Genomic DNA, 17,873 nt, shown 5'->3' on the forward strand with positions numbered 1-17,873 from the left:
TAAGAAAAGAGAATTAAATGAACCTTGAAAATTTTGTTATTATACTCTGAGTTGTATTCAAAGAATCCAACTTTCTCCCAGAGACAAAAGAGAAAGAAATTTAAACACTATGAAGGATGTTACTTTTGATACAAAACAGAATCCATTTTCCTGGTAATATTGTAATTTAAAACTCTTTTAAAAATTAGAAAACATAATAGAAAAATAAAGATCCCACCTGACTAGCAGCACAATCTATAAGGTCCATAGGAATAGATCTAACAAAATGTGTGTGTGCCCTTTATGAAGATAATTATAAAATAGACAAAAGAGGATATGGAAAAAAATGGAGAAGTAAGCCATATCCCTGGATAGAAGAACTAACCACAATAAAAACGTTAATGTATATTAACCTATAAATGTGATATGATTTCAACACAAATACCAATGGAATTTTTTTCATAGAACTTACCAAATTAATTGTAAGTTTATATCGAAGAATGAAGTTTTAAACATAGCAAAAAATTCTCTTTTTTTAAAGATTTGTTTATTTATTTGAGAGAGAGAGCAAGTGGGGGGGAGGGGGCAGAGAGAGAGGGAGAGAATCTCAAGCAGACTCCCTGCTGAGCACAGAGCCTGACCCTGGGCTTAATCTCAGGACTCTGAGATCATGACCTGAGCTGAAACCAAGAGTTGGACGCTCTACTAACTTAGCCACCCAGGTGCCCCATAAACATAGCAAAAAAATTCTTTTTTTATTTTTTGAAGATTTTATTAATTTATTTGCCAGAGAGAGAGAAAGCACAAGCAGGGGGAGAGGCAGAGGGAGAAGCAGGCTCCTTGCTGAGCAGGGAGCCCAATGCGGGGCTCAATCCCAGGACCCTGGGATCATGACCTGAGCCAAAGGCAGACGCTTAACCAACTGAGCCACCCAGGCGTCCCACAGCAAAAAAATTCTTAATGGGAACAGAAACCTGAATGATTAGAAGAGTTTTATAAAACTACAGTAATTGGACCAAGATGGCAACATAAGTTGTTCCTGACTTTCCTCCTTGCCCCCATTAAAAAAAAAAAAAAGAAAAAAAAAACCTAAACTAACAACTATTCAACTTTAACAAACTGAGAGAATTCTAGAACACAAGGATGAGGCCAAAGCACCCCCTGTACCTCAGAGACCAAGACAGACCACCTTAGAAGGGTGAGAGAAGCAGCCACACGACCATGCTGGTTTCCCCTGAGCTTCCAGTCCCTCCAGTGGCAAAAGAACTCAGGAGTATAACCAGCATCCCTCCACCGTTCGAATCACTTTGTGGGAGCCCCCTAGAGATTGCAGGGAAATCTACAGGGCTCCACCAGGAATGTCACTATGATGGAGAAGAGGGAGGGGCTTGAGGCAACCAGCACATAGATCTTAGCAGGCTGAGTTCATAGCTGCACTGTCCAAGTAGTCATCCCAACTAACAGCTTTGCTCATCTGCAGAACCTAGTTGAGGGTTCACTCTGACCAGGAAACTCAGAGGTGCAGATCTCCCTGATTCAGATCCTCAAATGAGGAGTTTTGCCAGCCATAGAGCCCAATTTGCCCACCCCCAGGCAAGGAACTGAAACACAGCCCCACTCACTTTGGAGAGTGCCTTCAGCCCCATCTAACCAGAAGGGCTGACTCCACCTCCTAGAAGCAGTGCAGCCTGGGGGCACTTGAGCCAAGATGTGGGCAGGCAAAGCTGTAATGAGCATGAAGCATTCCCAGTCTATGCTCAGGCAGGGGGATTAATTCATAGCCAAGGCTGAAAGTAGCTTCCAACCCCTCCCAACCAGAGAGTCTGTTTGGGAAATTGAGAGTAGCTTGGAGTGGCCTCTTCCCTTCCCCCTCACCCCCCAAAAAGCTGAATCACAGCCCCACATGCTGCGGAGTCTTTCAGCCCCCACTGACCAGAAGGGCTGGCAACAGCTCCTGGAAATTGCGAGGCCCAGCAGCACTCAAGCTGAGAGGAGGGCAGGCAGAGCCAACAGCTTGCAGAGCAAAGCCAGAGCTGCTGTTCAGTCAGGAGACTTGGAGTGCAGGTTAGCTTCAGTTACGATAACAAAGAGCTTTACCAGTTTTAGAGCTGCTTCTCCCACTGACCCAGGTAGGGAATCGAATTCACAGCCCCACTCATCACTGAATACAGCCTTCAGCCTGTGCAACCAGGGAACGTGCATAGCCCATTCAGTAGCCCTATGTACAGTGGGTACTTGAAGAGAGAGCACAGCCCATGGCTTCCTACATCTGGAGAGTGAAACTGGTGGCCTCACTTGACTAGGGAATTCATTGCACACTCTGGCCTGATTTGAATCCCCAAACAGTGAGCTGTACAGGCCCTGGGTCCCATCTTGCTGCCCTGCCAGGGTAGAGAAACTAATTTATAACCCCATCTACAGCTGAATATAGTACCCAGTCCCAACCATCTAAAAAGCCTGACCAGAGAATTCAGTCTCTTGGGGGACTACAAGAAAACACAGACAACTAAATGAAATTAGAAGACTAATGCAGGAACAAAATAGAAGTTTGACAAGGAAATAGCAACCATAAAATTAATAAAAAAAAAACTGGAATTGAAAAATACAATAACTGAACTAAAAAATACAACAGAGAGTTTCCAAAACAGACTCAACCATGCAAAGAAAGAATCAGCAGCCTGGAAGATAGGACACTGGAAATTACCCAGTCAGGAGGGGGAAAAAAAGAGTAAAGAAAGCCTATGGGAATTATGGGATACAATGAAAAGAAACAACATACAGAATATGGGAATTCCAGAAGGAGAAGAAAAAGGGACGGGAACAGAAAGTATTTTTAAGGCAATAATGGCCCCCATGGTTCCCAAACTGGGGAAGAAAAATGGACATCTAGATCCACGAAGCCCAAAAGACTCCAAATAAACTGAACCTGAATAGAACCACACTGAGACACGTTATAATTAAATTGTCAAAAATCAAAGACAAAGAAAAACTTTTAAGAGCAGCAAGAGAAGAGAGAAATTACATGCAGGAGAAATCTCCATAAGATTATCAGCAAATTTCTCAACAGAAACTTTTCAAGCCAGGGGAAAATACTGAAAGAAAATAACTGTCAAACAAGAATTCTATACCAGGCAAAACTGTTCTTCAGAAATAAAGAAAGGATAAAGACTTTCCCAAACAAACAAAAGCTGAGGGAGTTCATTACCATCAGATCTGTCTTACAAGAAATGTTAAAAGGAATGTAATTCTTTTAGTGGAAGTAATTAAAATTGTGAAAACATAAAAAAGGTAGTGTCAATCTCACCAGTAATGGGAAATATATAGTCATAGTTAGATTCTGCAGTATGGTAATAGGGGTGTATAATTCACTTACAACTCTAGTTTAAAAGTTTAAAAAAATGAACATAGTAAAAATAAGCATAACTGCAATAACCTGTTACTAGTCATACAATATTAAAAACATGTAAACCGTAATAGCAACAATCTAAAATGTGAGAAGGAGGAGAAGTAAAAGTATAAACTTTATGAATTCTATTGAAGTTAATTTGTCAGTTTCAAATAGGGTATTATAAATTTAAGATATTTTATGTAATCCTCATGGTAACCACAAAGGAAAATCCTGTAGTAATTACACAAAAGAACACAATAAAGAAATTAAAGCATGCTTAAGGTAAGCAAAATAAGTCAATCAGAGAAAGACAATTATCCTATGACCTCACTGATATGTGGAATTTTAGAAACAAGGCAGAGGATCATAGGGGAAGAGAGGAAAAAATGAAACGACAAAACAAGAGAGGGAGAAAAACCATAAGAGACTCTTAATCATAGGAAACAAACTGAGGGTTGCTGGCGGGGGAGGGATGGGGTAACTGGGTGATGGATATTGGGGGGGTATGTGTTGTAATGAGCACTGGGTATTATATAAGACTGATGAATCACAGACCTGTACCCTTGAAACAAATAATACATTACATGTTAATTAATCGAATTTAAATAAAATTTTAAAAAAAGAAAAATAAATAAATATTATTTGTTCAAATGCAAAATAAATAAATAAAGCATGTTGATATCAAAAGACATCAAAACACAAGAAAAAACAGCTGGATAAGAAACAGAAAACAACTAACAAAATGGTAATAGTAAGTCCTTACTTATCAATAATTGCTTCAAACATAAATTCACCAATTAAAAGATTTCAAATGGCTAAATGGATTTAAAAAACCAAGATCTGACAATATGCTTCCTACCAAAGACTCACTTTAGCCTTTTAAAGACACACATAGACTGAGTATGAAGGGATGGAAAAAGATATTCCAAGCAAAGAATGACCAACAAAATCAAGGTAGCTATTTCTATCTCAGATAAAATAGACTTTAATCTAAAAAAAAGGTTAAAATAGACCAAGAAGATCATTATATAATGATAAAGGTATTAATACATCAAGAGGATAAATTGCAAATATTTATGCACCCAACATTGGAGCACCTAAATATATAAAACAAAAACTAACAGAGCTAAAAAGAGAAATAAACAATACAATAGTTAGAGACTTTAATACCCTCCTCTCAACAATGGATAGATCATCCAGACAGAGAATCAATAAGGAAAGAGTGGATTTGAACACTATAGACCAAATGGACTTAACAGATATTTACAGAACATTGTATCCAACAATAGCTGAATACACATTCTTCACAAAAAACATATGGAACATTTTCCAAGATAGACAATTTGACAGGCCACAAAACAATCTTAGCAAATTCAAGAAAATTGAAATCATACCAAGTATCTTCTCTGACCACAATGGCATAAACTAGAAATCAATAAAAAGAAGAAAACTGGAAAATTCACAAACACATGGAACTTAAACACTCCTCCTGAACAACCAATAAAGAAGAAATCCATGAAAAAAGAAAGGAGCTTCTTGACACAAAAACACAACATACCAGAACTTATGGGATGCAGCAAAAGCAGTTCCAAGAGGGAAGTTCATAGCAGTAAATGCCTACATTAAGAAGCAAGAAAGCAGGGCACTTGGGTGGCTCAATGGATTAAGCTTCTGCCTTTGGCTCAGGTCATGATCCCAGCGGCCTTGGATTGAGTGAAATGACAGGCTCCCTGCTCAGCGGGGAGTCTGTTTCTCCCTCCCCCTCCTCTTGCACTCTTGCTTGCTCTCTCTCTCTCCCTGCTCTCAAATAAATAAAATCTTAATAAAAAAAAAAAGAAGAAGCAAGAAAGATCCCAAATAAGCATCCTAACTCTATATCTTAAGGAACTAGAAAAAGAAGAACAAACTGGGCCCAATGTTAGCAGAAGAAAGAAAATAATAGATAAGATAAAAAATAAATAAAATAGAGAACAGAAAAATAATAGAGAAGATTAACTAAACCAAGAGTTGGTTCTTTGAAAAGATGAACAAAATTAAAAAAAACAACAACAACTAACTAGACTAACCAAGGAAGAAAGAGAAAGGACCCAAATCAAAAAAATTATAAATAAAAAAAGGACACATTACAACAGGCACTACAGAAATTCAAACAATCAGAAGAGGCTACTGTGAACAACTATACACCAACAAACTGGACAACCTAGAAAAAATGGAAAAATTCTTAGGAATATACAACTTACCAAGATTGAATCAGGAAAAAAAATAGAAAATCTGAATAGACCAATTACTAGTAACGAAATTGAATCAGTAATCAAAAATCTTTCAATGAAGAATAGCCCAGGACCACATGGCTTTACTGGTGAATTTTACCAAATTTTTAAAGAATTAACACCAATTCTTCTCAAACTGTTCCAAAAAATCAAAGATGAGGGAACACTCTAAACTCATTTTAGAAGGCAAGCATTATCCTGACACCAAATCCAGAAGAGGACACTACTAGAAGAGAAACTACAGGTCAATATCCCTGATGAATACAGATAAACGATTCTTGATAAAAGACTAGCAAACTAATTCGGCAGCACATTAAAAGGATCATTCGTCATGATAAAGTGGGATTTATTTGAGGGATGCAAGGATGGTTCAATATATGCAAATCAATCAGTGTGATACATCACATTAATGAAAAAAACCATATGATAATCTCAATAGACAAAGAAAAAACATTTGACAAAATTCCATATCCATTCATGATAAAAACTCTTAATAAATTAGGCATAAAAGGAACATATCTCAACATAATAAAGCTTATAAGAAAAGCATACAGCTAATATCGGTTAGCTGAAATTTTCTTCTTTTCCTTAAATTTTCTAACTGGCTTTCTCTTTTCTTTTGGGGAGGAGAAAATAACGTATTCTTTCTTCACTATATCATTTACATAATCCCATCCTATAGAGATAGAAATTCTTGCTTCGACTGTGTATCAGATAAGAAAATTTAGTACATCGGGGGTGGGAGGATGGGTTAGCCTGGTGGTGGGTATTGAGGAGGGCACATTCTGCATGGAGCACTGGGTGTTATGCACAAACAATGAATCATGGAACACCACATCGAAAACTAATGATGTAATGTATGGGGATTAACATAAGAATAAAAAAATAAATAAAAAAAAAAGAAAATTTAGTACATCAAAAATCACCATAAAGACTTTTAACACAAACAAAAAATAGGGATGATATGGAGTTAATATCCTTATTACCTGGATCACTTAAATCAAAAAGTATTTATGCGAGCGCATTACTGGTACAAAAATAAGCACACTGACTAATGAAACAGAAGAGATAGCCAGGATTGATTTTTAATATAAATATAAGGTTGCATTTATGATAAAGGAAGGAGTTGCCATTGAAGGGAGGGGAAAGAGTTAAATGATGTTGGAATAGTTATCTGTTTTAAAAAATGTCTAGAGCTTCATTTTGTACTTAAGCTAAAATAAATTTTAGATGTCTTCAAACATTAGATGAAAATGAAACCATGAAAAAATACACTTTAATAAAAAAGACTACCTGACCTAAAGGTAATCAGGGAAAGCTACTATGCCCTAAAATTTTGACATGTCAATATCTTCAAAATGGTATGAAAGGAAATAATGAAGTCACAAGTGTTGATCAAAGAAAAAAAAAGAACTAAAATAATCCTCAAACTTTCCATTCCTGAGTGAGGAACTATTTAGAAAAATCTTTTCATCATTAGAAATTTTTTTTTAATGCCAGAAAAAAAAAAATAAGTAGCAAAGTGATCATTAATAGCTACATGGGCCAATTATTTCTAATGAACAATTAACATTTACTATCACATAAAAAGAAATAACATGGCAATGTAGAAATGAGAAGCACGAAAATATTCAAGCAGGAACACCAGGTTGATTTCCTAAAACATGGGAGGCTTGATCCTCAGAAACAGTTGCCTACACAACAGCCAAGTCACTGGTAGTCCAATGTCTGGAGTAAAGAGTAGATGCAAAGAGGCTACGAGATGGATATGGCAGAAGGGTCTTGTGTTGGTCTATGGTATTTGGGGTCTGATAACTGGACATGGTCAAATAGGATGGAGGGCCTCAAATACCCCTGGTCCTCTGCATCTCTGCCTAAGGAGGTAAATACCCAAAATGTGTGAAGGGAGTGGATAGGGGTTGGCGGCAGCAGAAGGCAACTGATTCACTCCTTGGCCCTGCAGTAAGAGTGGCATGCTAAGAGGAAGGAAAACAGTGCCTCCGTCCTTCAGCATGAAAGGGAGATTTGTGCTCCATGAAATAACCTCTCTATATTAAAATGTGTACTTGTTGGGCGCCTGGGTGGCTCAGTCGGTTGAGCGACTGCCTTCGGCTCAGGTCATGATCCTGGAGTTCCAGGATCGAGTCCCGCATCGGGCTCCCTGCTCAGCAGGGGGTCTGCTTCTCCCTCTGACCCTCCCCCCTCTCATGTGCTCTCTCTCATTCTCTCTCTCATATAAATAAATAAAATCTTTAAAAATTAAATAAATAAATAAATAAATAAAATGTGTACTTGCTTCCATCACTTCATCTATGTATAAATTTGGTACACCCAAGATAGGAGAAATCCCATTTGCTTGCTGTCTTAACTTTGTTTCTTTGATGAGCAACTCACCATGCCTAGTTGGTAATGACATATGCATGCTTAACCCCATCAGGATATACACTGCAACTTTCCTAATAATGGGGGGGGGTGTTAAAATACACATTAAGATATAATTTTATTAAAGATATAAATAATGATATACAAACATACTTTAAGAGAACAAAACATGAAGTTTTTTTGAATTATGAAGAACTTGGGGCTTGAAATTTTAGCTTATAAATCCTGTTATCTTTAACATTATTTATTAAGTAATATGCAGTGAAAAAGTAAAGAGTGTAGTAGCTGTTATGTCAGTCTGTTAATTTTATCCATGATAAACAGTCATCTTTTAGTTCAGAACCATTAAGCCAAGCAAATATTGCCAGGAAGTTTAATTTTTACTTAGTAATGTCAAGAAAGAGAAACGCTTAATACATGACAAGCACTCACAAATATGAAGATACATTTTATCAGCCTCATACATAAATACATTCTTACTCATCCAGAATGTATAATAATTAATACTAAGAGAGTAAGAAAAAATCTCATTTATTTCACCTCAAGTTTATTAATATGGAAGGTGATGGCAGGCTATAAGACAGTTTTGTATTTATTTGCAAAGTTATTGCCACAAATTCTTCCTGTTGTATGCTATTTGTAAAGCATTCAAAGTTAGAAGCACAAATAATATTTGGATATGAAGAAAATTCCTAATAACCCTATGTTATAAAAGCCCAAATTATATATCTAAAGCCTAAGACCATCTTAAATAAAGAAGTACTATAAATTACAGTAGGCAAGTGTACCAAATCCACACCAAGGGATTACAACAACAACAACAAATTTATCCTGAAGAAACTATAGTTTTGTAGAACATGGAAGAAGAGAACAGAGCCCTTTTGCAACTCGGGGAAATTTTCTCATTTATTTTAACTTATAAATATACTTTGCTTTTCAGTGAGCCTTTACTGTTTTCATATCTCTCTTCTAAATTTCCTGTTTAAATAGATAAGCGAACCAGTATCTTGGAATTATTTCTCTATTTTTTTTTCCCTTTCAAAATGCAATAGCCAGAAAACCATAATGATGAGAGAACTCTCTGATCTGCCTGAACGTCTTCATTCTTTCAGACATAAAGCGCCATATGTTATTGTTGTTTCAGATAATACTGGTATTAGCCAAATATACACAGAAACGGCTGAAGAGCCTACCAGCTTTTTACACTGTGCTCACACAAAGTTTGTGGTCTAATTTTTATTATTAGCCCCTACTTGAAAAACACTATTGGAAACACCACTGAAATCTCAGTTGGGAAGCCAAATAAGACTTTACTCACAGCACACCAGGATACTGCTGATGAGGTTCCCCACAGTTTTGTAATCATGTAGCTTTGTTTGAAGCTATGTTTCAGTACCAAGGTTTAACTTAAGCCCTCTTCCAGTTCTGAGATGTTGTGATGTCTGTCCTTCCTACATCTGTCTTGCCGTTTGCTCACTCCAGATGCCCCAGAATTCGAGTGGGTCTATTAGTCTCAGATGTCCAAACCAACAAAGTTGTGTGATTAGGTTTCCAGGCTGAACGCAGTGTCTGAGATGTTGCTATATAGCTCATTACAGGTGTCATTATTCTCTAAGAATGTGACTTACAGCCATTTCGAGGCCGTGACTGCCGGTGAGCAAAATTCTCACACTAGAGCTAATGACACTTCAGAATAGATTAGGCACCCTGCATCAATACAGCAATTTCAACATTCCCCAGGTCCTTTGCCCTAGCCTGATTAAAACTTTGTGACGTTATTGATGACTCCTGGTGCACTTATGATGATCTTTCTCTTGATTTTCCACTCATTACTTCATCCATCAAATATTTATTCAGCATGTAATGCCATGTGACAGCATGTTACATGACATGGGGTTTACAAGGACAATGCACAATTCTTAACAGCAAAAAAAAAAAAGTCGAAAACTTAAAATCTAATCAGGAATTGTTATCAACTATGTACAATTTTATACAAGTAAACCCGGGAAAAAGATCAGAAAGCTGCATCCCAGAGGGTAATGGTGGTTATCTCTAGATGCCAGGACTACAAGTAGTAGTGCTCGTAAATGTTCAACAATTGGCTCTCTGTTCTCTAGAGAAATCATTCTAAAATATTGGTTCATTATCCACTTGTATAAGAAAGATGGAAGAGAAATATGAAAAACGCAAGGACTCATTGAAAAAAATATATCCAGAAGAGAAGTCCTGCTTTGTAGCATTTGCTGATTTCCACACTGTAAATACTCACACCGTGGCCTACTTCGAGCTATCATAATAATGGCAGCTCATTCACAAAGTTTCAGCTCCCATAAGCTGATATGAACCCACTCCAGCACACCACTGATTGAGCTGCATTTTCTTCTTTTCAAAATTTTTTAATGATAATAGTGGTTGCCCCCAGGGACAGAGGTAGACTTTTCTTCTCTATGACCTGCTGTGTCTTTCAAATTTTGAACAATGGGTTATATTACCAATTCAAAAACAAAAAACAAAAAAAAACAAACAAATTAAAACAAATTAAAAAATCCTCAATAAATTTTTGTTACAATTGTGATGATCAAAGGCAGCAAATGACATTTTTAATGTCTGATTTAAAACTAATACATATGTATATACATGAAACACACAAATACCAATATAAGATGTTATACATCAGAATGCCAAAAAGAGTGGCACAAATTTAAAAACTGCATTGGAGGCAAATGCAGTCAGAAAGTCATGTAAACTGGAAAGGTCAGGAAAAGCTCTCTGGAGATGTGAGCAGAGTTCTGAAGTAGGAGCAGGATTTGGACAAGAAGAGGGAAAGCAAGGGGGGGAACACAGAGGTGATGAGCAGACTGGCCATGTGCCTGGCATTGACACTCCACTTTTTTTCATCTCCGCCCGTGCTGGAGCTGATGTTCCCCACAGTTTCTATTTCTTAGGGAGTTCTCCCTAATTTGGCATCAGAACAGTCTGGTAGCCAGGCTCTCACGGCAATCAGCCAGAATGGAGATAAGAGTGGAGTCAGGGACTAACATAAAGGAGAGGATAAGTAGTTTCACATCATCTCTGGTTAGAATATTAATGTTTATTTAGTAACTGGTCTGTAGCAGGCACCCTGTGGTCTAAACCATGAAGCCTAAGTCAAAGGAAGAACTCAAGTTCTTGCTCTTGTGTTTCCCACCTGGCCCATAAGAACATGCGCTTGGATGAAGCATCACAACCTCTCCCTACCAACCCCAACTAGGAAATGAGCTTCCCCAAGGAAGAGCTCTTCCGTGAACTTGGAAGGACCTTATAGAGAGCTGGAACTGCTCCTAATTCCCACCAGTTAAAGGATCAACTCTTCACTGAGATAGGCATTTTTCAACATGTAACTGGTATATATAGCTAACCAATCTGTGGAGCACATAAATTCATTCACTTTATCCAGACACAAATTTTGCAAACTAGTTCATCTTAGTGGATACCTTAGACACTTTTTGGATACTTGGACTTTTTAATGGCATATGTAAGAATTTGATTATCTCTATTTTAATTTGTATCCAATGGTGGAATAATCTTTGGTCATTAAAAACTCGATTATAAATGAGTATTTGTTGGCATGGGAAAATCTTCAAGATATTTTGCTAAATTTTAAAACATTGTAAAATATGTACAGTACGATTCAATTTTTTAATATTATATCTATACCCTTAAGTAGACATTTATAACTGAAAGTATTAGTAGAAACTATTCCCAGGTGGTAAAACTACAGATGATTTTGACTTCCTTCTTTGTAATTTTCCTAATTTGCAAAATTTACTATAAAGGTCATATACATTATTTGAAATTTGTAGTATAGTTTAAATTTCCACATTCTATGGGATCCATTCATCAATAATGTGAATGTAGAACCCATTCTACTTCCTGAGGAAAAGCGTGGCCCTGCTCTTGAGAACTGCCTCCTTCAGGCAGAAATGGGCATCTTCCATTCAGCTGTGTCCTTGTTAGGCTCCTCAATTTTTACATAAAATGTCAGTATTTCCTCCAACTCAATTCCTATTGCTGCTCACTCAACACTTAACTCTCACTGAAGTGTCAAGCATAGCTACAATTCGAGTACTTACCAGGGAAGTCTAACTTGAATTCAATATTATTCTGAGAAAAGCAATGTATATGGAATATTGCCTTAAGGACATGGTCTTTTATCAGAGTTTCATATCGGAGGCACTACTAGGATAGGAATATTAGTAGGGAAAATTTGGCTGCACACTACCAAGGGTCTCCAAGGGTACCATATGGTTTCAAAGATCTTCACACCTTGACACAAGTTCTTGGCATCACTGTAGCTTCATTCTTCCCAAAGTGCATTACAGCATGATGCCACAAGCTGATGTGAAACCCTCTGAACTCGTTTCTCTAAAGACACTCACCATATCCTGCCCTAAAAGGCCATAGGAGAAATATGTCTTTGGTCTTAGAACCAAGAATAATTGCATTATCTTAATCATCCAACTGGGTTTCTATTTTTCCTTTGTCCTGATTTTCATATTTCACTTTATTCTTATCTTGTTGTCCAGCAGATATCTCCATAAACCACCTTACATTTTTTGTGAAGGAAAGCAGAGAATAAATAAGTGTTCAGGAAATGATGAAACTAAAAATATGAGTCAGAATAAGATGAAGGGAAGAAAGAGAACTTCAGCAGCAAGATCAGAAACACACACACACACACACACCATAACCAAGATCTGTCAGGGTGCCAGCAGGTTAGCACATATCACAGTGTACTGGTAAAAACACCACACTCGAGAGTCCGAATAAGTGGGTTTGAGTCCCGATTCTGTCACTAACTAGCTAAGTGATGCTGTGAAGCAAGTGGGCAGAAGAGAACCAAGTCGAACAACCTCCCACATACACTGAGAGGCGGCAGAGCACCAACGTCCAGCAGGCTGGCTCTGTAATCCAATTACCTGAGCTTAAACCCTACCTCCACTTAGTGCTGGGAACCTCCAACAACTTAAGCTCTCTGGGCTTGTTTTTCTTATCTGTGAAATGGGAATGAGAATACTGACTTTGCGTGATTATGGCACTTTCGTGGCATCTTTTTCTCCAGTGCTCTCAAGCACTTTATATGGACTTACAGATGAGGAACCCGAGGTACAGAAGAGTTAAGTAATTTGCACAAGGTCACAAAGCCAGTGAGTGGTAGAGCTAGGACAGGAATGCACGAAGTGCCCCTCTCGATCTGCACACTTAACCACTAATCAATGCTGAGGATCAAATGAGCCAATGCACAGTGCCTTTAATAACTGCTAGCTTACTAAACAATTGAAAAGTGCCTTACAAATCGAAATAAGTTTTTATATCATAGAAATCATAGTATATATCATATACTATATCTCAAATATGGCATTTGTTTAGATAAATGTTATCAAATTTATAGATGATATAAAGAATAAGTAAAACAGGGAATTACAGAATTAATATTAAATTTAACAAGTATAACTAGAAAGCATGAGAACTGAGCACAAAAATTTATGTATAAATATATTCATCATGGTGTTATTTATTAAAGTCAAAAAAGGAAATGAGTTAAATATCCAAAGTAAGGGGCTGATTAAATGAAATATGACATACAGACAAAAGAACTAGATCAAAATATGACAGAATGTCAACATTGGTCTCCTTTTGGTAATATGATTTGTATGAATTTTTCTATTTCTTTACACTTGTCTGCTTTCCATATTTTCCACAGTGAAAATATATTGCCATATTGATTAAAAAAAAACAAACATTATCTTTCATTGAAATAACTCAATATAAATTCTTACATGTTTTCACACATCTACTTCACAGGAAGAGTAAGAAAAAAAATCCGCCTGACAGCAAGTCATCCTTCCTCAGATCCTTCACCAGGAATCTACCCAATGACAGTTGGGTATTTCAGAGGTCCATATACTTACTGTTTAAGATGCTAAAAATAATTTTCAAACTATCTCAGTAAGCATTAGATTAAAAGTGTGTAGATTACAAGAAGCCTGTGCTGGTCAAACATTTGTACAGTTATTCATTATATTCAACTCCAGGGACCAACAAAAACATTGCCCATCTGGGACGCATACAGATGAGGGCAGTGGATCTTGTGAAGTGCTGCCAATTAAGTCTCCAGAGAAGCAGATGGAGTAGCCTGCGCTGGTTACTCAACGTGGAGACAAGAGGGGTAAGACAGGAGGCTGCAGTAGCCATCGTGGATGTAAGGATATGCCATCTGGAAGGAGGCTGGATGAGTTCCATGTGGGGAAAAGTTACCGGACAGAAAAATCTAGTGCCCAAAATACAGGGGAAATTTTTTTTCACAAAGCAGAAATAATCAGCACTAGAGGTGCCTGGGCCACTCAGTCAGTTAAGTGTCCAACTTTTGATTTCGGCTCAGGTCATGATCTCAGGGTCCTGGGATCCAGCCCTGTGTTAGGCTCTGCCCTCAGTGGGAAGTCTGCTCAAGGATTCTCTCCCTCTCCCTGTGTGCCTCCCCCTGATCATGCTCTCTCTCTCTCTCTCTCTAAAATAAATAAATCTTAAAAAGAAAGAAAGAAAGAAAGAAAGAAAGAAAGAAAGAAAGAAAGAAAGAAAGAAAGAAAGAAAGAAAAATCAGCAATATATCAGGCAGCTCTGTAAAGGAACAATGTTCCTTTATTGTATGTGAATCATGTTGCCTAAAGCCCAAGTGAGATGGGCAAAGTTGCAGTACTGTAAGCAAGGAGCTCAGGTATGGGGGTGCCTGGGTGGCTCAGTCGTTAAGCGTCTGCCTTCGGCTTGGGTAGTGATCCCAGGGTTCTGGGATCGAGCCCCGCATCAGGCTCCTTGCTCAGTGGGAAGCCTGCTTCTCCCTCTCCCACTCTCCCTGCTTGTGTTCCCTCTCTCGCTGTGTCTCTCTCTGTCAAATAAATAAATAAAATCTTTAAAAAAAAAAAAAAAAGGAGCTCAGGTATCAATTACTTGAAGATAAGACCTGTCCCTGGGACCAGAAACACACCAAGGGGAAAAGCCCTAGTGAACGCTTGTAGATGGGACTTCTCTCTTTCTTGCTCCTCCTTGAAGATACTAATCCAATTACCAAGTGAACTCTAGCATGGCACCCTCCTCTCAATCACAGGCCAGAACCTGGGAGGAAAGAAGCCCAAGTGAGGGGCCTAGGAAGTTATGCCAACCCTCTGGGGCTACTGATGGACTAAGGCAGGGCCTTAACAGAATAATACAGGTAGCGTGTGATCAGGAACCTTGCTCTCTCTGTCAGCTTGCTCTATTTTGTTCTCCACACATTTGTGCTTCTGTTTGTTCTTTAGTACTTAATCAAGGTTTGCAAAGACCCAGGCTACGTCATCTCTGATAAGAGAACTCAAGAAAAGAGAGTTTCTGCCCACACCTGAACAAGACCATTAAAACCTCTTATATATCTTAAACACTTGATATATATAAACTCTTTAATCTTTGCCACAAACTATGAAATAGGTACTATCACTCTCCCTATTTCACAGGTGAGAAAACTGAAGCACAGAAAGCCTATGTGACTTGTTCAAGGTCCACAGTTGGTAAGTCATGGAGTGGGTATTCAAAATGTGAACACAAAGGAATTTGCATTATCAGAACTGTGGTTATTCTTTCACAAAAGAATCATTTAGGGGGGGCCTCACTGGCCCAGTCAGTTAAGTGTCCAACTCTTGGCTTTGGCTCAGGTCATGATCTCAGGGTCCTGGGATACAGCCCCGCGTCAGGCTCCACGTTTAGCTTAGAGTCTGCTTGAAGATTCTCTCCCTCTGCCCCTCCCCCCTCAAATAAATAAATACATCTAAAAAAAAAAAAAGGAATCATTTGGAGCTGTTTGGTATTATTCAGTAACAATCTATGTTTATGCAAAGGGTCATGAATGAATTTCTCCTTCCCCTCCCCTCCCCCTCGTCATTACTTCCACCAGCTCTCCTAATCCTGCTTCCACACATGTGAGAAGCTGAAAGATACTAGGCAGTATTTTGATTTAATGCACATCCAAGAACACAGTTATAACTGCTGCCGTCTAAGAGGTGCATCAAAAAAGAAGTCATCTGTCAGGGATGAAAATTATAAAACTATTAAACTCTAAACCCAGGCAATTTCTTAAAGAAGTTCAATATAGTATTTTTGTGGTTAACTATTCACAAATTAAGAAGAAATATGTTTGCCTTTAACACTGAGGAAGAAATCTCATGAGGAATTTAGTCATTAATAAGTGTGTCTTAGGAATGGTGATTTCTGTGTGCTTTTAGCAACATCAAAAGCACCAGCTCCTTCTGCATCTAGGCTGATCTCAATTACTGGTGTTTGTGATTTTGCATAATGCAGCAAAATTATTCTAGCTGTTTCCTACCAATCTTGTGTAGAGTATATCTTGCTTTTGTTTACTTCTTTTGAGTGGGTTCATTTAACCATATATAATGAAAACATGAAAACCCCAGCAGCCACACTCACCTGTGATCCAAGTGGTGAATTGAGAGAATAACTCCAGAATTTAAGTGGGTCTGTTTTAGAGTCACCAAAACAGTAAATTCATGTTTATTTCTCAGCTTCTGAAAAAACTGTTCAGCTGTAGCAGTGGATGCTTTTATACTTCTGGGAGTATCTAAAAAAAGAAACATATACTAAGTCTACTAGAATTTGGTTTTACAAAGTATCTTTTCTGTGCAACGCTTTTCAAAAAAACATTATCAAGTAACAACTGATAAATACCAAGTTTCAGACTCTTTCAACAAGACTTTATGCTACATAGAACACAGGACAGTCAACCAATTACTGAACTTTCGTTCCAGGAATCTTTTTTCAAAAATGTCCCCTTTGAGGCAAAGAACCAAAGAATCATCTTTGAAGAGGTGTGCTCCCAAGTTTTCTCCTGACATATTTTATCCTGGATACCACAGCCACGTCAGTGTCAACCATGAGCAAAAAGATGTACTTCTTAGAATAGGACCTAAAAGACCATGATAGAGCCATTTAGCTTTTCTGACACCTCATGACAGAAAACTGGCTTTAAATCTATGTGCCACCTTCCACATTGATGTCTTTAGCCAGAAGGTGTGCTATAAATAGATTTTTTAAAAGATCATTGAAATTAGTCATTCTCAGCCTTCTGTGCAGTGGAGGAAACATTAAGATCAAATTGTCTTACCATATTGTTGAAAGAAATACATAGAACTTCATTCCAATGTCCCTCTCTCCAGACTCAGAGAAAGCCTAGCAAAGGAAAGTATGCCCTGGAAGAGCAGGAATTTTGACCCTACATTTCTACCTCATTTAGTCTTGCACTCCAACCTCAGGACCCAGAGGGTATGGGGGCAATATGGATAGAAATGGATTTAGTGGAGAGAAAAAACTTATCATTCAAGCCATCTGCAAACTGAGCATAAGGCCCTCCTATTCATAGTACGTGCAAAGCGTTGATGGGAGCCAGAAAAAGTTTCTGTTGTTATCAAATGATCCTCCTCATTTGTATGCTTTAGACTAGGTAGATTAAGTAACTAGACTTACTTTTGTCTAGGTAGTCTAGGTAACTACTAGGTAAGTAGTTCTCCATGGAAAAACTACCAGCATTTAGAAAGAACAATCCCTCCCGTGCAAAACTGTCCCATGCATTGCAGAACACTTAACACCCCTGGTCCTGGTCCAGTGAATGCCAATGACACCAGACCCCCAGTCATTATGACAACCCAAAGTTCTCCCACACACTTCCAAGCATTCCCTCAGCATCAATGTAGCAGAAGTCTTGTTGAGAACTACAACCTCAATGAAACAGATTATAGGATTAATCCAAAGTTCCATACCTTTCTAGCCCCACAAAT

At 37.9% G+C, this 17,873-nt stretch overlaps 1 protein-coding gene across 5 annotated transcripts in view; it reads right to left on the bottom strand.

Moving 5' to 3' along the window:
- The window catches only part of NELL2 (neural EGFL like 2), a 305,243-nt gene that overhangs the window by 237,808 nt on the left and 49,562 nt on the right, over positions 1-17,873 (bottom strand). For all 5 annotated transcript variants that reach the window (XM_081821534.1, XM_081821531.1, XM_081821532.1 and 2 more), the window contains one exon: positions 16,510-16,660. In XM_081821534.1, coding sequence (XP_081677660.1) covers positions 16,510-16,660 — 151 coding nt within the window. The remainder of the gene's footprint in view (positions 1-16,509; positions 16,661-17,873) is intronic.

The sequence above is a fragment of the Leptonychotes weddellii genome, chromosome 5, assembly GCF_054177405.1.
Source record: "Leptonychotes weddellii isolate Sample4059 chromosome 5, ASM5417740v2, whole genome shotgun sequence".
Lineage (NCBI taxonomy): Eukaryota > Metazoa > Chordata > Mammalia > Carnivora > Phocidae > Leptonychotes > Leptonychotes weddellii.